Source organism: Bos grunniens, chromosome 5 (assembly GCF_055505025.1).
Source record: "Bos grunniens cultivar Pamir isolate PY7600 chromosome 5, Bosgru_T2T1.0, whole genome shotgun sequence".
In the NCBI taxonomy this organism is placed as follows: domain Eukaryota; kingdom Metazoa; phylum Chordata; class Mammalia; order Artiodactyla; family Bovidae; genus Bos; species Bos grunniens.
Genome location: NC_141169.1, coordinates 27,523,546 through 27,544,869, shown reverse-complemented (window position 1 = coordinate 27,544,869; position 21,324 = coordinate 27,523,546). Strand labels below are relative to the sequence as shown.

General features: G+C 58.5%; 1 protein-coding gene and 1 long non-coding RNA gene across 11 annotated transcripts in view; one reads left to right on the top strand and one right to left on the bottom strand.

The window, feature by feature from the left end:
- Nucleotides 1-544, top strand: part of LOC147371516 (uncharacterized) — a 3,067-nt gene extending 2,523 nt beyond the window's left edge. The window contains exon 4 of the long non-coding RNA XR_015163617.1: nucleotides 179-544. This is a non-coding gene — a long non-coding RNA (uncharacterized LOC147371516). The remainder of the gene's footprint in view (nucleotides 1-178) is intronic.
- RARG (retinoic acid receptor gamma) lies at nucleotides 532-21,133 on the bottom strand. 10 transcript variants are annotated; one of them, XM_086399274.1, is made up of 11 exons: nucleotides 20,915-21,133; nucleotides 20,083-20,149; nucleotides 18,755-18,990; nucleotides 16,593-16,924; nucleotides 5,361-5,509; nucleotides 5,009-5,150; nucleotides 4,207-4,367; nucleotides 3,840-4,016; nucleotides 3,250-3,454; nucleotides 2,472-2,630; nucleotides 532-1,819 (listed from the first exon to the last, which is right to left on the bottom strand). In XM_086399274.1, the coding sequence occupies exons 4-11, from the start codon at nucleotides 16,774-16,776 to the stop codon at nucleotides 1,620-1,622; spliced, it is 1,377 nt and encodes a 458-aa protein (XP_086255400.1). In that variant the 5' UTR covers nucleotides 16,777-16,924; nucleotides 18,755-18,990; nucleotides 20,083-20,149; nucleotides 20,915-21,133; the 3' UTR covers nucleotides 532-1,619. The 10 variants fall into 10 exon arrangements, 7 of the variants coding, with proteins under 7 accessions (XP_086255400.1, XP_086255399.1, XP_086255402.1 ...); XM_086399273.1 differs by lacking the exon at nucleotides 18,755-18,990; XM_086399276.1 differs by lacking the exon at nucleotides 20,083-20,149.
- Between the last annotated feature and the right edge of the window lie 191 nt (nucleotides 21,134-21,324).

The following is a 21,324-nucleotide window of genomic DNA, read 5'->3' as shown; positions in this document are numbered from 1 at the left end:
GGGCAAGCAGGGTCATGGAGAGAAGGGTGGGCTCAGAAAGGGTAGATGGATTGACTCAGAAGGTGATCCTGGGATCACGGGGGTCGGGGGGTGGTGCGGCTCATGGGGTGAGGGGCTGGCGTAAAACAGACACACCGTAACTGAGATGTACACCCTGCTTCTTTTCTTCTGGGGCCAGGGACCCTCCTGAGAACCAAATGAAACGGCAACGACCCCCTCCACAGAGAAGGGCAGATGTGCACGTCTACAGAACTGCGGGTGGGGACAGCTTAAAGACCTCTGAGGCCCAGCACCTTCCTGGAGGTTCACAAAGTCCAATCTAAGCACCCACGCCTGGTGAACATGGGTGGCCCAGATGCTCAGGATGGGCCCTTGTGGACCCCCTTTGGGTCCCTCTCCCACCACGCCCACCCAGCGCGTCTCATCCTATTTCCCAGTTGCCCTGAGGAGCCTGCACAACCCACCCTCCTCATCCAGTCCCTGTCCAGGTCCCCTAGTTGCTTCCCCCCCACCCCAGGGAGCCACATTACATGAGTTTCCATCACTTTATTTTGCAAAAATAGAAAACTCAGCAATATGCGATACAGCGGGGCGGGGGGCGGGGGGTGGAGGAGAAATGTAAACAGAGGGGAGGGGACAGCACCCGGACCCCCCAGAGAAAAAGGGGAGCCAGAGGGAATCTTATTTGGCAGCTAAATACAAACTGGGGATTGGAGGAAGGGAGGGGTCACAGGGGCCCTGGGCTCCCCCTCCCAAGTCCCCTGGAGGAAGGGGTCAATTCCAGGGTGTAAACAAAAGCTAATAAATAAATAGAGGCTTCCTCTGGGTCAGGGCAGGATCAGCTAAGCAGTGCCCACCCCACCTCTCCCTGGGCCAAGCTGCTCTGGGGGGTCAAGGGGGAAGGCACTAGGGGGAGAGGGATCCCCCTGGCCCCTCTGTAGTGTAGGAGGGTCCCTGCCCCATGGCTGAGATGAGAGGCAGGGGGGCCCAAGGCACGTGACAGGGCTGGGGGAGGGGCTTGTAACGGAGGCCCCAGTGAAGAGGTGCGGAGTGATCCACATCTGTCCCTTTCACCCTCTGCCCGCCCCCCAACAGGGCCCGGGCTGCCCAACTCTGACCTGGCATGAGGATGGGGCACAGCGGGCAGGATGCACCCGGCAGGTGCCTCACGCAGCATTAGGCACCAAGGACAGGGGCAAGAGGATGGGCTCAGCCCTCCCCCTATGGCCCCCTTTTTGGTCTCTAGTGTTCCTGTTTGCTCCCAGAGGCCTAAGCACCCAGCAGAGGAAGGGGCTGTGGAATGAAGGGTCTTCCTCCTGCCCTGGGGAGCCTGGACCCTGGTGTCTGAGGGGCAGTGCTAAGATTTCAGAGTCCAAACCCAGGCTCACCCCTCTGCCCTCTCTCCTGGAGGGAACAGGGCAGGCCCCCAGGACTGGAGAGGGAGCCGGTTAGAACAAGATGGGGATGAACACAGAGGCACCCCTGGAAACTTTGGCAAAAACAAGGAGCTCATTGGAAGGGGTGGGGAGAGGGCAGAGCAGGTCCTCCCCCAGTCACTGGCAGTGTCTGGGAGATGGTCAGTCTGCTGCCTGGAGCCCCAACCCCCACGGCAGGGGAAGTCAGAGACCCTGGTCAGGATGGGGGCTGCGGCCCCCTCTGCCCTGGCCCCCGGGAACCTCATCCTCGCTGGAGGCCTTGGGGTGAGGGCCAGGCTGCGAGGAGTCGTCCTCAAACATTTCGGGGTTCTCCAGCATTTCTCGGATCAGGGGAGGCATCGGGCCTGGAATCTCCATCTTCAGGGTAATGGCCCTTTCTGCTCCTGCAGTGGAGGAACAAGGAGGTTCAGGGAGGCTGAGGTACAGCACCTACGGTGGCCTCCCTAACTCTGCTTGACTGCCCTCTGGGGCTCCCAGCACAGGCCTATTACCTCTGTCTGCTTCTTTCTCTCCCTCTTTCTACTGTAGAGCTCCTGGGGCCCACTCCTCTGCCTGGAGACTCTGCCTGTCTTCTCTGCCAAGTCCACTGCCCACCTTTCCTTTCAGGCTGTCTCCTCCAAGATTACACAGCGCCCACCTTCCAGCCACACACCCTGGACCCCCTCCGTAAGCCCATGGCTGTTCTTAATAACATTTATCACTAGGACTAACATTCATCAAACACCGCGTGCCAGGCGTCCAATCAACCTTCCTGTGATGCTGGAAACATCTGCTCCATCCAGGGCAGGAGGCACTGAACTTTATAACTCAGCACAGCTGTAAGCCTGTTGTGTGTTAACTTGTTTCATCCTCACAAACAGAAAAACAAGGTACAAAAAGGAAAGGTATTTTGCACCAAGTGTTCCCACTAGCATGCAGCGGAGCGAGGATGCGAGTGCAGGCTGCCTGATTCTACCCCACTCTGCTCTTGTCTCTGCCTGACCTGGGAGACCGGCAGCTCCGAGAAGACAGAGGGGAGGCTTGCTCCCGACTAACCCTTGGTGCTGATGCCCCGGAGGTCAGTGATCTTCATGAGCATCCTGGGGAACATATAGGGCTGACTGGGCCGCCGGCGCCGGGCATAGAGCCTCAGGGCTTCAAGCAGCGGTTCCTGCAGCTTGTCCACTTTCTCAGGCTCCTCCAGGTCCATGCGGTCTTTGGGGATAAGCACAGGTGAGTGAGAGAGACATGGAAGACAGTGATGAGGGGCTGATCCCAAGGTGCCCTGCCCTATGGCCCTCCAGGCCCCAAACCCTGACCATGAGCCCCACTCAGACCATCTCCCCTGCTCCAATCCCTATACCATCCCCTCTCTGGCAAGTGGTTTTCTCTGGTAAAGCCTGCCCAGGACTTCCCTGGTGGCTCAGTCAATAAAAGAATCTGCCCGCAATGCGGGAGACCTGGCGGGAGACTTGGGTTTAATCCCTGGGTTGGGAAGACCCCTTGGAGGAGGGCATGGCAACCCACTCCAGTATTCTTGCCTGGAGAATCCCCATGGACAGAGGAGCCTGGCGGGCTACAGTCCATAGGGTCACAAAGAGTCAGACACGACTGAGTGACTAAGCACAGACCTCTATGTCAGCACTAGTACCGGGGGTCTCCTCAGCTCCCTGCCCCCCATCCCGGCTCTCCCCCTCTTCTCGTTGCTTGTTCCAGGCTGCTGGGCAGTCTGTAACTGGAGCTGAGGAGTCCGGGGTGGGACCAAGGTCTCCAGCCAGGTTGTGGGGTGCGGTGGGAAAGTAATCTGAGTCAGCGCCAGGGGGCGCCCCCGCACCTCCGCAGATGAGGCAGATGGCGCTGAGCAGGCCTGTCTCTGTGTCGTCCATCTCCAGCGGCAGGAGCTGCCCAGCGAAGGCAAAGACGAGGTCTGTGAGGGGCCCAAAGCCGGCGTTGTGCATCTGAGTCCGGTTTAGGGTCAGCCCATCGGAGAACGTCATAGTGTCCTGCTCTGGGGTGTACCTTGTGCAGATCCGCAGCATCTGGAGGTGGGGGGAGGGTTAGTGCTGTCTCTGCGAAGGAGCGCATAGGGTGGGAGGGAAAAGAGCATGAGGTACAGGTAAAAAGTGAAGCAGTTAGGTCCTAAAGGAGGGCCACCTAAAGCAGGCAGGAGAAGGAAGGCAGACAGATGGAGTGTCTGAAGTTGGGGGAAGAGAAGAGAAGTCAGAAGGTAGGGCATGCAGAAGTCTAGGATCAGATCTCAGGGGCAGAGATTAAGACAAAAAAAGAGCTTGGGTTTCGAGGATATCTGGGGGAGTCCCAGATTGGAGTGGGGAACAGAAATAATGAAATCTTTGTGTGGACCAACTCCATGGTCTCGTCTGAGGGTCAGGCTATGATGGGAGACAGAGCCAGGGTTTAACTCACCAGGATGTCCAGGCAGGCGGCCTTGAGCAGAGTGATCTGGTCAGCAATGCTGAGACCGGTGAAGCCAGGTAACCGCTTGGCAAACTCCACGATCTTGATGATGCACTTGGTGGCCAGCTCGCTGAACTTGTCCCACAGCCCCAGATCCAGCTGCACCCGGTGGTCTGCACTGGAGTTCTGCAGCAACAGCAGGTTAGAAAGCAAACTAAGGCTCATCCTGTCTTCCTTTTGCCAAAACCCCTGGCTCTCCCTCTGCATGCAGATGCCCTGACCGTTGTCAGTGCCAGACCACGGCCTCCAACACCACCCCACCCATTCTCCAAAGTCAGCGGCCCCTGCCCTCACCACGGCCCTGCCCACTCCTCACCGTGGTGTACTTGCCCAGCTGGCAGAGCGAGGGGAAGGTCTCCTGATGGGCCTTGCTGACCTTGGTGATGAGCTCTTCTAACTGGGGGCTCAGCTCATAGCTGTCAAGCGACCCTTCTTCCTTCACCTCTTTCTTCTTCTTGTTGCGATCATTCCGTACGGCTTGAGGGTAGAGGCAGATGAGGAAAGGGTCAGGACTCTCAGAATCTCCCTCCCTATCCCCTCTCACACTGGAGAGCATCCATTCCCTGGGACCCGGTCGGGTTCTCTGTCTCCTACACTAGCTCCCATTCCCAGGCTGGCTCTCCCCAGCCCCACCCAGGGCCTGCAGCCCCTGCTCCCTCCCCAGGCCATTCGGCTCCATCCTGCCCTTCCTGTCACCCTGCAGGAGCTGGGGAGGGGGGGCAGGATATGCAGGCGGCAGGATATCCACTTATAGCCTTGGCAGCACAATGGCGCAGGGGAGGGGGGGCACCCCAGATCCACCTCAGGCTCAGTGCTGGGAGCAGGGGAGGGGACTGGCAAGCCCCCCAACTTGCCCATGAAACAAGGAATGTGCAATGGTAACCCCCATTCCCTCATTCAGACGAAGGGTTAAGCTCTGAGAAGAGGGAATGGGAAGGGGTGGGGTCTCCTGGGTAAATGGAACTAATCAAATAGGACTGGCCGAGGAGGAGGCAGCACTCCAGGGCGGCTGGAGGCTGATCACAGAGGTCAGGGAAGTGGGGGCAGCCAGTGGGAAGAGGGTGGCAGCCACAGGCTAGGACAGGAGTGCTCCTGCCCAGGCAGGCCTAAGGGCCTACCTTCCTTGGACATGCCAACTTCAAAGCATTTCTGTAGCCGGCAGTACTGGCAACGATTCCGGGTCACCTTGTTGATGATACAGTTTTTGTCGCGGTGACATGTGTACACCATGTTCTTCTGGATGCTGCGACGGAAGAAGCCCTGGGGTTGGGGGTAAGGCGCGGAAGGTCAGTGAAGCAGGATGCTGGGAGTATCAGCCTCTTGCAGGCCTTGCAGGTGGTCCCAGGCTCAGCCACATCTGTGCAGAGTAGCATCCCTCCCACCCCAGAGGGATACCCACCCACACACAGTCTCTGATCTCACCCAGTCAACTCTGGATGCCCAATGCACCCACATCCACCCCGTACACACCTTGCAGCCTTCACAAGAGCTGACCCCATAGTGGTAGCCAGAGGACTTGTCATTGCACACGAAGCACGGCTTGTACACCCGGGGAGGTGGAGGGGGCGAGGGCGAGCTTGGCACCATCTCCTCTGAGCTAGTGCTCTGTGTCTCCACCGCTGGGGAGAAGCAGTGATGTGAGGGTCAGGGGAGAAGCCCCCCTCAGATCTCTAGGCATCCTCATCAGATACACACCCCACATTCCCACTTCTTCCTCTGGCTCGGTGATGACACCATCGCCACCACATTGATTTAAAGTCCCAACAACCCATATACAGCCCCAGAGTAAACACTTCCAGAAACCCTCAAATGACTACCATTACCTCCCAACCTGGCCACCTCCCCCTATAATAATGTCCTATACAACTGCTCAATTCTCCAAATTCTGGGTCCAGGCCATCCCGGAAGTTAAATTCTCTGGGCCTCAGTTTGCCCAGCTACAAAGTGGGTGTGTAAAGGGGTATCGGCCTGTGGTTCTGAACTCTCCAGCCACTCCTCACATTGGGTCCCTGTCAGCAGACTCCCTCCTACCCTTCTCCTGCTCAAGAGGCCACAGATCTGGGGGTGAAGAGGCAATTCCAGGTCACCTGCGGCTAGCACCTGGCTAAATCACCTGCCAGGAGACTCAGAAGGTAGAAGAGAACCTCATCCTCTCTCAAGCAGTACAGGGGAGACAGTCCCGGATCTTTTCCCCCCTCAATGTGTGTGTGCGTGTGCACTCTCAAGTCGTGTCCGACTCTGCGCCCCCATGGACTGTAGCACGCCAGGCTCCTCTGTCCATGGAATTTTCCAGGCAAGAATACCAAATGGGGTTGCCATTTCCTTCTCCAGTCCCCCCTCAAACCATCCCCCAAATAACCACCAATGTCCTTTTCCCTAGAAACCGCTGAGACAGTGGAGCAAATGGGACGTAGGGACTGGGAAAGTAGGTTAGGGCACATGCAAAAGCCTTATGTTACACCTGAAGACATGGAGGCCTATGGAGGGATGGGGCCAGCCCAGTGCCACATTGCCAGTTATGGGGGTGGGGAGGGCGTGGGGGTAGTAGGGAGGAGCGGGGAGCGGAAGATCTCAGGTCTAGATCTAACTGGCCAGGCCAAGAGTGAGAGAAGTTAGGAAAGGGAGGCAGGTGTTTGCTCAGATTCTCAGGTCTAGAAGTTGTTGGGGGTGTAGCAAACCAGAAGTCAGGTGACAGTGGGTTGTATCCGGGGTTGATAGGGGAGGGGAGTACCTCTGGACCCTCTCTGAGCTATGTCTTCACTCCTAAACCTCCCCTGCAAAAGCTACACACTGCTCAAAAAAGATCTCAGCCCATGCCATGCAGAGAGTTTGTGGAGAGGACACCCTCTGTTTAGGAGGCTGCTGAGTAAACCTCTTTTGAGTGTGTGGTCGGGTCTTCAGAGGGTGGGGAAAAAAAAAAAATCTGTAAATTATTCAACCTGTAGGACCAGTTGCCCAAACCTGGAAGGCCTAAGTTAATGCAAGAAAACCCTAAAGCCTAACGAGTGTCCCTTGCTTGCACCCACCTCGTGAACACCTTCTTCCTTCTAAGCTGCTGTAGCCCATCTGGTCAGAAGTCCACCCAGGCTGCCAGAAGGACAGAAAGGCCTGGGATGCCAGGATGCTGGGGTTCCGGATTAGCTCCATCCTCCCCACAGGAGCAGGAGCGAAGCCCTCCCGCCCCCCAACACACACAGACACTCCATTAGCATAAGAATCTAGCTAGAGTGAGATTCCCCAATGAAAAAGGAGAGCGAGGAGTGGAGGATAGGAGGGTGCCTGGAGTCTATTCAGAACCAGGCGGGAAATGGGGGGGCGGTGCTGGTGCTGGGAGATGGGGAGTGGGCTGGGATGCCTTTCTTTCAGGATGGCCCCAGTGTCTGAGGGCACATGTGCTGCCCACAGGCCAGTGCGTGGGGTGGTGCTTACCCGCACTGACGCCCTCCCTGCCCGCAGAGCGCTGCCTCATTTCCTCTCTTGCGAAAGGGCCTGGGTGCGGTCAGACTGGCATGGGCCTGTGCCAGCCAATCATGAGAGTGGGGGTGGCAGGGAGACAGGCCAGGGGCAGCTTTTCTCGTACTCAAGGTACTGTGGTCCCTTCTCGGTACCCCTCTGACACACCCTCACCCTTGAACCCTAAAGTGCAGCCCAGCGGCTCTGGTCAATCTGGAGCGAAGGGCACAGGAAGGCTAAGTGGGTCAGCTCTGCTCAGATTCCTTTCTCAGCCCTGGGCAGAGACCCCACCATGACGATGCCTGGCCGGGCTAAGCAGGGGCCCCTGCTGTGGAGGAGGGGGGTGGGCTCTGGGTTTTTCTCCTTTTAAAGCCCAAATTGCTGAAATTGAGGAAATTCCTGGCCAGGCTGAGCGGAGCTTCAAACAAACTCTTTATAACCGGCTGTAAACACTCCCAGCTGCGAGGCCCAGGGCTGAGAAGCCCGGACTCACAATCTGACGACACACACCTCCTTGGAGACACTCTCACACATCAACAACACACAGGGCACAAAAGCAGGCACATTACCAACCAGCTCCTATACCCCTATATTTGGCACAGAACACCCAGGTAGGCACAGAGGCTCATGCACTCCAGCCACACTGTGGAGGTGGATGCACAAGGCAGACACACAACATCCAGCATTCGCTTCACAGTTGCAAGCAACAAGCTCTGCCACCAGACAGACACCCGTGGCCTGCCAACGCAGCACCAGAATGCTGGCGCTGCCAAGCACTCACAGACACACCAAAGGACTTCTTTCCTTCCCTGGTCAAGACACATAGGTCTAAACTACTTTCTCTGAAAGTGTGTGGGGCAGGCCCGAACCCCCCGCAAGGCCCTAGAAGCCAAAACTGTTGGTCCAAACTGACTTGCCAGCCAAGTCCCATGGGCTTCTCTGGGCCTGAAAAAAACCAGGTCCTTGCCGGGTCCCCACAAAAACCGTTCCTGGGAGATTCTTTCCATCTCAGTATATTTCCGAACATACTCCAAATCCCCATCCTATCCGACCATGAGCGGAAAGTTAAGAATTCACAAGGATTTGGTTTGGTGCAAGTAACTAGTTTATGTTTTCCCCACCCTTTAAATGCTATACTTTTCTTCTTTCTTGCCCCACCCCACCCCACAGTTCGGTCTCCTATTTGCCACCTCCCTCTTCCAGTCTCCCAGTTGTTAAATCTGAGCAGCTCTGCCCTGCAACCAACAGACCCAAAAAAAAAAAAAGCGATCTCGTAAACAGCGCTGCCGTGTGCCAAGGAGCGAGGCGCGTTGGCGGGGGCTCAGTGACCCCGCGCGCACACTCCCCGAGCGCCCGCCGCCCGCCCCTTCCCAGAGTGCCCCCCAGTCCCGCATCCCCGGGCTGGAGCGCCGTCCCAGCCCCGGGGAAATTCGGGGGTGTTCCAGGCTCCCCTCCCAGCTCCTCCCCCCCACCCCACCCCCGCCAGGCACTTCGGCCCGGGCTTCAAAGCCGCCTCTCATCTGGACTTCATTTTTACTGCCTCTCAGTCCCCGGCTTTTTATTACCGCTCTGGAAAGGGGTTCCAGGGCCCCAGGCCTGGCATCTCCCATTTCACAGAGAGGGAAAGATGTGTATTTGGGGACTCAGGAGTCCTGCTTCCCCGGCCGCTGCTACCTCCATTCCCCTCCTCACCATACACAAACTTTGCTTGAAGCTTTTCCCTTCCTACTGAAGTTGTGGGCTGGAACCATAGGAAAAAGCGCACACAACCCTATACACATTTCCTAACATTTCTTTTCTCAGTGGGGGAGGGGGGCGCCAGAACCCAATCTGGCCGCCTTAGTGTGCACAACCCCTTCCACCCCGCACACAGCACACCCAGAGGATGCACGCTCCAACACAGCCCTTTCCAAAACCGCCCCCGCGGCCACGCAGGGCACACGCCCTCCCGGCCTCACGCCACAAACAATTCCACACGGGGCCATGCGGACCTGCCAACGCAGGCGGAGGGTGATGCTGCGTGGAGAGACCCCTGCACCCACACTCGCACCGCCTAAGCTAGGCGCTGCACACTCCAGGGATGCCCACGCTCCGCAAACGAAATATATATATTTTACACTCGCAACTTCCCACATGGACTTCACAAACGCCACCCACGGTACTGGGTGCCATAGCCCTCCGGGGCCACGAACCTGCCTACACAAACTACCAACGCACCTCGGCCTCTCCCTATCTCCGGGAACCCTGGAGGGGCATCAACCACAGGTCCTAGCTATATACCCACCATCGAAACCACACACACACTCCAAACACTACTGCCCACACCCAAAGGAGTCGCTGAGGCCCCCACTTTTAAAGGGCCAGTACTTTTCTTTCCTACACACCCGACCCTCACATGGAAACGGTCAGAATGCCCGCTTGCACCCCAGGTCCACCTTTTACACATGTAGAGCGAGAGCCGCTGCCTGTCCTGCACCCCACACCCCACCCCCAAGCTCGGGTACCTACACTGCAGACTGGCGGGTTGCGGCCAGGCAAAAGACTCGAGTCCGGCGAAACAGGAGCTGCCGGCGGCTCTGCGCAGCAAGCCAGCCCCGGGTCCGCCTGCCCCGTACAGCCGTCGCGGACCCGGGGCAAATGTTTCCATGCAGTCGTACATCGCGACCCGGCTTGGAGGGAAGCTGGGTGCTGGGAACACCGAGAACCCGCAGCCGATTCCCCCTCCTCCCCCGGCGGCGCCCCGCTCCTGGAGGGGGGGAGGGGGAGGGCTAGCGTAGGGCGCCGGGCTGCATGGGGGGTAAGGGGTGGGCGGGGAAGAGGGGGATCCCCAGCAGGGGAAAGGGACTGGGCGGGGCGCAGAGCCGGGGCTGCCGCTCCTGCCGCGGTCTAGCTCACTCTGGGCGCCTCGGCAGCTAGCACTGGGGAGACCTTTTGTAAAAGCGAAGCCCAGAGGGGTGGGGGGTGGGGCTTAGAGAGCTAAGGGGGCCGGGCACCAAGATGAGCAGAGCTGGGAGTGGAGCGCACACACACATATACACACACATACACACACACTCGCACCGCCGCGCGCTTGCTTGCTTAAGACACACATCCGTGCATGCATTTATCTTGGCAGGCACCACGCATTTGCAAATATGCAATAGTGCACATGCATGTCTGCACGCGCATAAAATCAGAGGTGTACACACACGTTTTTGCAGACACACCTGGCTCGGGAGAATGCTTGCAAGGATTCTCTCTCTACAGCCGGGAGGCTTTGCAAGCTTTTGCACTCAGGCGCGTGCCCCGACCGGGGATGGGGGAAGGAGTGGAGGAACCAAGCACACGCATTTCCTTTCGAGTTTCCCCCTCCCCCCAACAGTCCTTTTTTTTTTTTTTACACAAGTCTGTACAGGCAGGGGTTTCGCGGAGGACTGGGGAGAGGGGAACATGGAGGTTCCCTGAGCGCGGCAGTTCTCCAGAGCCCAGGGACCTGCACTACCTCCACCCCCTCATTCCCAGGCCTGGCTCCTCCCTCTCCCTCCGCGCGCGCGCCGCAGGGCCGAACAGAACATTCCTGCGGCTGGGCGCGCGCGGCCTGCTCCTTCCTTCCCGTCCTCCCCCTACCCCGGTCCGAGGGCCGAAGCGCGCTCCCGCCGTGAACTCTCCGGGAACCCCCCTCGGGGCGGGTGGCCGGGCGCGCTCACCTCCCCCTGACCCGGCCCCGCCCCACCCCGCCCAGGCCTCAGCCAGCGCCGCCGTGGAGTCCCCCCGCCCTCCTGCGCAGCCGGAGTCCACCCCTCCTAGCCCGAGCGGTGCTCCCTCCGCCGCGGCCCGGGCCGCCTCCCTCCGAGGCCCCCAAGGCCCGTCCCGGGGCTAACGTTCCCGGAGCGCTTCCACTGCCTCTCCCAGCGCCCCTTCCTCGAACCTGACATCACTTGTAGGGCTCAAGGCTGCTCCCACCGTGCCGACTGCGTCTCAGACCACACTGCCCTCCTGAGTGCCAACTCCCCTCCCCCAGAGTGCCAATGCCCCCAAGTGCCCAGTGCCCCTCTCGGCAATAACTGCGAGTCTGGTCGGTAGCTGTTCTCAAAGCCATTCGATACCCCCACCGATGGCAAACTGCCCCTTCTCCCCTTTGGTGCCACATTTAGTGCCCTTCGGATCTCCGAGGGCCGCCCCACTCGTTCCTCGCGGGCCCCTTCCGGGCACTGAGCGCCCTCGCCCGGCGGAGAAGAGGGTGAGGGGGCGGGGGTTTGGCCACGTCAAGAGTTTGCCCTCGCCGGGCCGGGCCGACTCGGGGACCCTGGCCCCGGGACAGCGCCGGCGGCGGCGACTCCCGGAAACCGCCCCCTCCTCCGCGCCCCGCCCGCCGCCCGGCCGCCCGGCGGGCCGGCCCAGCCGGCTCTGTCAGCGCCGCTCACACGGGGAGCGCCGGGGGAACAGGAGCGGCGCCCGGCCCGGCCCATTCCCCCGCCCGGCGGCGGTGGCTGGGCCAGGGCGGGGCGCGCTTTTCTAAGAATCTGTTGTACCGGGTGGGGGGCGCACTGGGGTGCCGCTGGAGTGGGGCGCCAGTTTGGAAGAATAAAGAGCAGGAAGGGGTGCCAGAGTAGGCGAGGGAAGGGAAGGCAGGCGCGGAGGAGGGGCCGGGGTGGCTGCCGGGGGCTGAAGGGGGCTGGGCTGGGAAGGAGGGCCTGGTTGGCGGATGGGGGAGTCTGGGGTGGCAGGGCCGACTTGGGGCTGGAAGCAGGGATGAAGAGGGAATGTATTGGTCTTTTCCAGTTCAGCCTTCCTGAGCTCCCAGTTCTTGCCCTCAACCCCAAATACACCATCTCTGGATGCAGCCATTCCCCACGAAGAGAAAAAAGGGGCGACAGATTTCTGATTCAGAACCTGGCCAGTGGCAAAAACAGCAATTAAGTGCAAAATGAGGAGTACCCCCAAAACAAGGGGGGAAAAGCCCTGATTAGTCAACTCCAGGCTGCCAGTCTCCCCCACCCCATCCCACCCTTCCCCCTCAGAAATCTGAAAGGTCCCAATTAAGTCAGGCCTGCCTGGTTGGTAATTAGAACCAGAAGTGGCCAGGCCACAGGAGGGGGGTTGGGAGTGGGGCACAGGAGGTGTGGGGGGAGGGCTCGGAGAAGTCACGAGTCTTCAATAGCCCCCCTTTCTATTCAACAGATGCACCCCACTCCTCATCAGCCCATCTGTGTGTGTTTCCCAAGCATTGCAGGGAGAGGGGTCCTTAGAAGGGACTAGGCAATGTGATGTCAGGCCCACCCTAACCCCCAACCCCAACCCCCATTCTAGACAGTCAGCCTTGAAGAGAAGGTAAAAAGATGGGGGAATCTAGTGCCCCCTCTTTTCCCCAAAGTCCCCCCAGCCCTTATTGCAGCAATTAGACCCATTAGCCTTCTAGCATTTCATGGGAACCAGATGTTCTCCACCAGCCTGGTGGGAGTATAAGGGGGGGCTGCTGCCTGACTCACCCCCTTCCCTATGATCCCTGCCACCAAAGTGCACCCCTCCCAGCTGGAGCCCCACAAAGCATGGTCCCAGAGGCAAGGAAGAGTGTACCCCATCCCCCACTGATGAAGCCTTTCACACTGAGCCTGGCATGGTCACCCCTCAGAGCCTCGACCACCCTGGAAAGGATGCATTTGGCCATCAAGGGGCTGTGTGGAGGGGAGGGACAGCTAGCTCCTTCTGCATCTCTCCTTTGCTCCCCTCCTGCCACCTTCTGGAAGGGGCTTGAGGATAACTGGCTCTGAATTCCTCACACTAAATTCTCGTTTTCTTCCAAAACCTTCCCTCAAAAAACTGAAGAGGGGGCATTTCGAAGCAGAGAAGGCCCCACCCCAAGGGTAAGCCTAACTTAGGAGTCCCACCTGAAGGGCAGTGAATGGGAGGGGTCTCTGGAGGTGGGGGCAGCAGTGGAGCCGAGGGATAGGGAGGTGTGAATGAGGAACCCGGGGCCCAAAGCAGGGCGGTGAGGAGCGCTGGGCAGGATGGGGGCTGGGACCGGGTAGGGGGCCAGGAGAGGGGGGTGCAGCCTGGGCCCCAGCGGCGGCGGCTTGCCCAGCTCCCCCCGCCAGAGAGGTTTCCTGTTGCAATCAAAGCCCCGTTTGTGTCGGCCTGGAGCTGGAGCTCGAGCCTGAGCAGGAGAGACCAGGAGGGGAGGGGAAGGAGGCAGTGGCTGGGGTTTTTTCCTGGAGGAGGCCTCGCTGCTGCCGCCTGCTCACCACCAGGCCCGCCCGCTTAACAAGGCCCTGGCCTCTCCCGGAGTCTGGGTTCTCTCTGTGTCTGTGCCTTCCAGCCTGTATATTTCCCTCTCTTGTTTAGGTCTCTGAGTCTCTCTTTTTCAGTTTCTTTTAAGTAGAACTCTTTTTCTTCCTGTGCCAGCCTGTCTTCAGTTTCTCCATGTGACTTGGTATGGTGCAGCCTGGGCTCCGTGACCCAGAGACACTGTCACCAATTTCAGAGGACAAGCAGGGCTAGGTCGTCAGGACACCAGCTATCTTCTAAAGAGGGGGAGGCGGGCAGGGCAGGCCTTCCCTTCCCTTCCATCACACTCTGTTCCCTGCAGTCTTGATAAAACAAGCACAGACCACACCAGTGGTCATAACACTGAGATACACAGGGACACAGACACCAGGGTTTCATGTGTATGAGTGAGCAAGCACACCCAAACCTTCGCACATGTGTACACACACACCCCCCCCTCCAGTTTTCCACACATGCAGGCCTGTGCTTGCCTTGGCAGCACATGTTCCCTTCCCCTCCCCTCCTCCAACAGGCGGTTCTGAGATGCCTTACCCACTCAGGCCCCCGCGGCACCCCAAGAGATGAAGCAAGACTGCCCTTCTCAACATTAGTGTCTCCAAGGTGCTGGGGACCCAGTGGTGGGATCCAGGAGCCAGCCCCGGGGCTAAGTTCCAGAATCCTTCACAGTCTACCCTCCCTCCCACAGACCAGCAACAGAGGCTGAGGAAAGAGAGCCAGCCACCAGGTGAGCATGGCTTTGACTTAGGCTTCCAGTCCCCTTCCATTAGATTGCCCAGTCACAAAGGGAAGGCAAGTGAGATTACACTTTCCCCCTTCAGCCACTGCTGCCCCGTGGGAGGTCTCTCAGACTCTCCCAGCTGCCTCCCTTTCTTCCACTAGATGCTGCAAGCCCCACTCCCAGGTAGCTGTCTGGACCCAGGCCTTTCCCTCCTCCCCTCCCCACCGCCACCTCTCTGCCCAGGCCTGTCCCCTGCTGCCAGCCACACCCTCCCCAGCTACAAGCCCAGGTTCTGGCTCCTCCCTTGGATTTCTTCTTTCAGCCCCCCTCCTTCAGGGCAGCCTTTGGGGATACAGCTTAGTCTGACCCCTTCCCCTGCCTTGACCTCACTTTGAACCCTGACCTTGCTCTCCACGTGTCCAGGGCACAGGGGCACATGGAGAACTTCGCTGGGGGCTGGCTCCTGGCTCTCCGCACTCTCCCTGACACCATTCTTTCTCCTCTGCCTTCTACCCCCACTCCCTTAGTTGCCTGAGGAAATGGGAGAATCAAGTCCCAAGGGACTGAGTTGTACTGCTCTTTGCAAGAAGGGCATTCATGTGGGAGGGTGGTTCCCTCCCACCTCCAAGACCCTGGGACAGATTCATGGGGTGCAAATGAGGTAGGGGAAGCCCAGCTGAGGTTTACAAAAAGGGGGGCTTTGTGCTCCCTCCTTCACCTGCATGCCACCCAAATAACCCCTGCTGGACTACAGACAGGCCACCAGCAGGCCTCACCAAACCCCAGACACACCGTCAGCAGCCCATGAAATACCACCTCACTCCTCACACTGACTCTTTGTTGCAACCCTGGAATTCTGTGTGTGAGCAGCGTCTCAGGGCCACACTGTGCATACAACTGCACATGGCCTTACACACACACACACACACACACACACATGCCTTCTCTAGGTGAGCTTGATCTTTCCAGCAGAGCTGCCAGCCCCAGTCCTGTTTAATCACCCCTTCACACACACACACACACACACAACCCTCCAAGTGCCAGCTCCTGAACACAGGCCCCTTCTCTCCACCTCTCTCTCTCTGAGCTTGTGGAGCTATAAGGGATGTTATCTTTATCTTTTGGTCTTTTCTTCTCCTTCTCTGTTTCTCTGGAGCTGCCCCTCTGTCTATCACCTCCCCTCCTTTCCAGGTGGGACCTTCTCTGCACCGGCTCCCACACTGACCCTCTATCCCACGGAGGCCAGCATCCTAGCCCTCCAGCTCCTGGGCACCCATGCCTGAAATGACCCCGGCGAGGAGGATCCACTCCCAAGAGGAAGGAGAGGGGACCCAGAGGGAAGAAGAGAGGCCTCAGCTTGCTGCTGTCAGCTTCACCCAAAGAGGGCAGGCCTGAGGGACAAGCAGGGATCTGCACAGCATGTGGGCACCGGGCCAGAGAGAGAGAGAGAGAGAGAGAGGAGTCTACAGCCCACATGGCTGGCGGAGAGGATGCTGCTGGGACCCCCCTCCACTTTCCCGGATTACTTATGAGACAAGAGCTACCTTCCCTGTGGCTATTTCCACCCTTCCCAGAAGCAAGGGGCTTCCCTGGTGGCTCTGCTGGTAAAGAATCCGCCTGCAATGTGGGAGACCAGGGTTCAATCCCTGGATTGGGAAGATCCCCGGGAGAAGGGAATGGCTACCCATTCCAGTATTCTGGCCTGGAGAATTCCATGGGGTCACAAAGAGTTGGACACGGACACTGAGCGACTTTCACTTAACCAGAAGCAAGAGGGAAGTTTCCTGACCCCAGACATCTCTGGGTACCTGGCACTAGATTCCGTTCCTCTTTTTTGCAGCCTCCCCCTAATTCAGGACAATTTCACCTCTCGATCCAAGAGTCAGCAGATTGTCTTCCCAGGCTCCTCCACTTCACAGCCTGGCTCCCCACACCCCTCCACTGCAGGCAGGCAGCAGCCTCAGACTTCCCCAGACCCCCCCTTGGCTGCCCATACAAAGAGGTTCTCCCTGCTAGTTGACTCGCTCAGGAGGCAATTTCAGAGTCCCAAATTTTAGGCATGCCACTTTCCCATCCTAGCTGTACAGGAGGACTCGCATTCGTAAAGATGTTCATTTGCTCCCTATCGAGACCCCCTCATGGCTACTCCTTTAGATCAAAGCCCTAAGCCTGCCTGCCTTCCTAACGGGGACACCAGTTCTCTCATCCACCCACCAATGCCCTCCTGTTTCCACTTGCCCTCATCCCCCACGATCCCTGAGACTCACACAGAGAGGCCATCTCCTTGGGGAGGTCAGGCTGGCCCAAGCCCCGGAAGCTAGGGCTCAGCATCTCGAAAGGTGGAGACCCCCTGAGTGCCCCTGGGAAGGCGAAGGGGAAGCCAGCCCCTGGGTAGCCAGAGCCAGGACCCAGGGCACCAGGCACAAAGAGTCGCTCCTTATTGGTGGCCATGGCCGCGGCAGTGTGGGAGGCTGAGTCCCCTGGGGTCTGCTGTGGGCGGGGGACTTCTTCAGCCACAGCCCCCGCCCATGCCCACTGCCCTGGCCTGGGAGGCTCCGTGCCCGCCCTGCCTGGCCTGCTCACTGGGTCTCCAAGAGTCCTAAGGAGAAAGAAAGGAAAAGGAGGGATGAGAGAATGATCACTTTGAGGTTTCAAGCCCCATGACCCTCACCCAGCTAGTCTTTTCTCTCCTTGCTGCCACAGTTTGTACTGCTCAGGGCCCTCTGTACACAGTGGGGGACATAGGGTGGGAGCTGATGCAGGCTCAGAGAAACTCACCCAGAAAGGGTAAACTAAGTTTACAAGGTGAATGACAGCCTCTAGACTCACAGCAGAAAGGACTCCTAAGCTAGGAGACCACTGAACACCATCATGGGCTGAACTCTTGATTTAACACTCACATCAATCCTGCAAAGTAGGAATTATGATTCCCATTTCACAGATAAGAAAACTGAGGTTAAGGGACTGATTAAAGGTCACATGGCTGTAAATGGTAGAGCCAAGATTCAAACTCTACACTCTGGAGAAAGTGACCATATCTTTTTTAACACTTTTATCATAAAATGTTACACCTCTCTGGAACACAGATCCTGAAGCCAGACTATCTGAATTGATCCCTACCACTTCCAAGCTGCGGGATCTCTGATGTATTAACGTTACTTAATCTCTCTGGGCCTCAGTTCCTTTCTTTGCCAACTGTGAATAATAAGGCCCACTTCATAAGGTTATTATGAGGATTAAATAATTTACCATATGTAAGGTGTCTAGAATAATATAGGACACATACTAAAGGCTTTGTGTATCTCATGTTCTTTTTCCTTGTCCCTTCTCTTCCGCCATACCTCCTTTAATTTGCGTTCCTTTCTTTCCATCTTCCTCAGTGCTCCCTCCTAGTCCGTCTATGTCTCCAATGATGCCTCACTTCCTAACCTCTCTTCACACCCACGGAGGCTGATGGAAGCCCTGCTCTGTGCCAGGCATGATGCTAGGAAGCTCCTCTCTCTGTCCTCAGTTCACTTTGCTTCTCCATCTCTTCTCTCTCTTCTCCGAGCCCTCTGCACATAGCAAGCCCTCTCTACATCCCCCCTTCCTCTAATATAGCCTGACCCCTGAGCCCAGGGGAGGACGAGGCAGGGGGGGCGGGGGGGAGGAAGTGAGAATCCTAGGTTAGGCAGGTGGCTCCTCTCCTGATGCTCTGATAAGGGGAAGGTTGTTGGCTCTCCTAGGAGTGCCAGAACCGCCCACCTGTCTCAGAAGTTAGGGACTGGGAAAGAGAGTCATCTCAGCCTAGGTGCCTCCTCTACCAGCCAGAACGTAATGGACTAGATGAAGAAGGTCAGAGAGCGAGGATGGAAGAGAGCGAAACACAGAGTCCTCGGGGTAGGCAGCCCCAGAGGTAGATAATGGGTATTTCACATCTCTTTCTAAGATCAATATCTTTCCATCTTTGTACCTCTGTTTTTTCATTTTTCCCCTCTCTTTTTTATCTCTCATCTGCTTTGGCTTTCAAGTTCCTGAAGGTAGATTGTCGTGGCGGTTACAGGAACTCAGACCCCAAGCCCACTCAGTCCCAATGCATAAAGCAGCCGCTGCCCTTCACTTGCCACCACTCAGATCCCCAGCACCCTGACTCTTCAACCCAGGGTCTCCCTAAGTCCTAAAAAAACCTGAGCTCTGAGTCCCCAGGGTTCATCTCCTTCACCTTACCCTATTCCCTGCAGTCCTCTTCCCAGGTTAAGCCAAGGTAGAGCCAGGAGTCCAGGCCCCTGAGGCCCCTGGGCCACAGCTTAACAGGCTGGGCCACATTCCAGGTGGATTAACCCCTCCAATGCCAAGGGTGAGAAGCTACTAGAGGTCCCCCCATCTCCCCGACTGGCTTAGGCTGATAACTTGGCTGTGTGGTCCAGAACTCTCTGTCTTTGCTTCTCACCTGTGGGTGGGAAACAGAGCCCTGAGGGCAGAGCAGGAGGACTTTGAGGGTCCCAGAGAAGGATGCTCAGGCTCCTAGTCCTTGTGGAGGAGTGAAGCTGTGAGTGAGTGAAGGACAGCCCAGCTCTCCCGGGAACTTCCCCTTATTTTGCCTCAGAGAAGGAACTTGAGCGTTGAGTGAAGAGAGGAAGGGGAAAGAGATTCATCCCAGTTCTGAACCTTGGTTTCTCTGCCTTGCTGAGAAGAGAAGGGGAGGGTCCTAAGTCTTCGGTAGAGGAAGGGACCAAGGAATTGAAGACAGTGGTACACAGTGTAAAAGGAAATCCTAAAGTAGGAACCCAGAGGCCATGGTACTTCAGGGGGACCTGAGGAAGGGAGAACGGACTTCTTTCCTCCCAAGATGCCACCTCAGGTGGAGAGGGCTGACCAGGGGAAAGCGGGCCCTTACAAAGCTGCTTCTTTTCAAGTTGAGGTGGAGTTGAGGGGAGGGCATGGATGAAGGGGGCTGCCGGATGGAGGCGGGGGTGTCTCTCTGCTGGCTTGCCCGCTCCAGAGCCTGGAACAAAGCTGCTCTTGTCGGTGGCTCTCCACCCGCTGCCCCCCTCCCCTCTGTATAAACACGACCACCTTTTTCCATGACCCCATCCCCAGCCTGGGCGGAGGACCCAGGCATCCTCTGCTCTGGTCTGGGCCCCCAGTCTGCTCCCCAGGAGGCAACGGCAGGCCGGGTTTCCCTGGCCTCCTGCCACCCTCGGGGGAGTCCAGACCCTTGAGTCTCCACCTCCCATCCCCGTGTGCCCTCCCTCTACCTCACTGGCCCCAGGGAGGGGCAGTACCCATGAGGCAGGCAGGCAATGCCAGTGGAATGTGTGTGGGCATCGGAGGGCACGGGTAGGGTGGGGCAGAGGGGGGAACTGGAGGTGCCAGTTGGGTGGCTTTCTGAGCCAGGGGTGGGGGTGTGCCGGGATGGGGGTGTGTGCCCTGTGCTGCCTACTAGACTCCAAGCCACAGCATGTGTGTGCATATGTGTGTGCGAGAGTATGTGTCTATTTGGGATACCCAAGCTCCAGGACCCCTCCCACACTGCCTCCTGCCCCCTCCCCTGTCCTCTCTTTTCTCGCCTCAAGGAAATGAGACACCACCTGTGGTCCTCAACCCTAAGTCAGCATCTGAGCAGTGATGGTAAGGGTACAAACCTCAGACTTCGGCACTGGTACCATCACCTGCCCTAGATGTGGGCCCTGAAGGAGCACCACCATCTCAGCTTCTTGCCCCACAGACCCCTCCTCAGGCTACTTGCCCCCCTCCCCCACCCCAGCATAGTCTTACCCTCTGGCCACCTGCAGAGACTCCCTCCTACAGACTGGGTCAGATCAAGGGAACTGGGCTGTAAGAGCTGGAAACAGGGAGGCAGTGCGCCAGTAAGGCTCTGGGACTGGAACTCCTGGGTCCCTTCCCCAGTCTCCCTGCTTTGCCTTTGTTCCATTCAGGCTCCCCTCAAGAATACTCCGGAGGAGCCCCCCACCTCGGCTGGAGGGAGCCAGGACTCACAGCCAAGGTTGCAGACTTGAGAGAGGGACTCCTGCACTGCGGTTCAAGGCAGTTCAAATTCACTGCGGTTCAGCTACACAGACCCCTATCCTATCCACTTGTCTCTCCAAACTTCCGGACTCAAAGGGACAGAATCATTTGCCTCTGGCCCTTCTGATGTCCAAGTGGTGCCATTCCACTAGGGAAGGAGGAACTTGGATCAGCGTGGACCAAAAATCCTCCCCTCAGATTCCCCAGGAGAAGCCTGAGGGAAGGCGGATGGTGGACTTTCCCCGCAGGAGGGGACCCTATCTCCCCTCACACTCCGGGCACAAAAATAAGGATAGAAGCCCGCTGGCTAATGTTCTCCCAAAGCTCTCCCAGAATACTCACCACAGTCAAGGGTGAATACAGCCCAGCCCAGCCCAGCTGTCTTCCCCAATCCCTTCCCACCTCAGGGCTGACCCCCAAGTCGGGGCCAGGAAGCCCCCCTCCACCCCTGCGGACAGCCAGACCCGCGCGGGGAGGAACCGAGCCGGCGTGGCTCCCGGCGCCCCCGCCCCCAGCCCACCTCGCCCGAGGAGGACCCGGGCGTCCGCGGCGGCGGAGCCTGCGTCCCCGCCTGACTCACCTGGAGGGGGCGGGAGGGGGAAGGGAGGCCGCCGGGCCCCGAGGTCCCGGCGTCGGGCGGTCGCGGGGATGGAGAGTCGCAGTGGCAGGGGCTCGCGGTGATGGGGGGTTCTGGGGGGGCACGGACTCTAGGCTGGGACGGTCCCGGGGCCTCTCGGAGCCCGCCCGCCCACGTGACCGCCCCAAAATATCCGACACATTTTCTCCCAAACCGCACACTGACTCTGCAGGCGGGGACACGGAAAATATTTTCTTTCTTTTTCTCCCTCCCCACCCCCCCACCTCCCTCCCAGCCCGGCTCCCTCCTCCCCCTCCCGCCCTCGCTCCTCCCTACCCTGCCGCCTGCCCCTGCCCGGCTCCCTCCTCGGTGCCCTGGGGCTGGGGGGCGGGGGACTGGGCGGGGCGGCCCGG

Excerpts from the sequence above, each read along its gene's own strand:
- RARG (XM_086399274.1), bottom strand. The coding sequence starts at position 16,776 with ATGGCCACCAATAAGGAGCGACTCTTTGTGCCTGGTGCCCTGGGTCCT. Across the intron at positions 5,151-5,360 it reads GCTCTTGTGAAGGCTGCAAG|GGCTTCTTCCGTCGCAGCAT; the intron begins GTGTGTACGGGG and ends CCCCAACCCCAG. Across the intron at positions 4,017-4,206 it reads AGCTGGGCAAGTACACCACG|AACTCCAGTGCAGACCACCG; the intron begins GTGAGGAGTGGG and ends CTGTTGCTGCAG.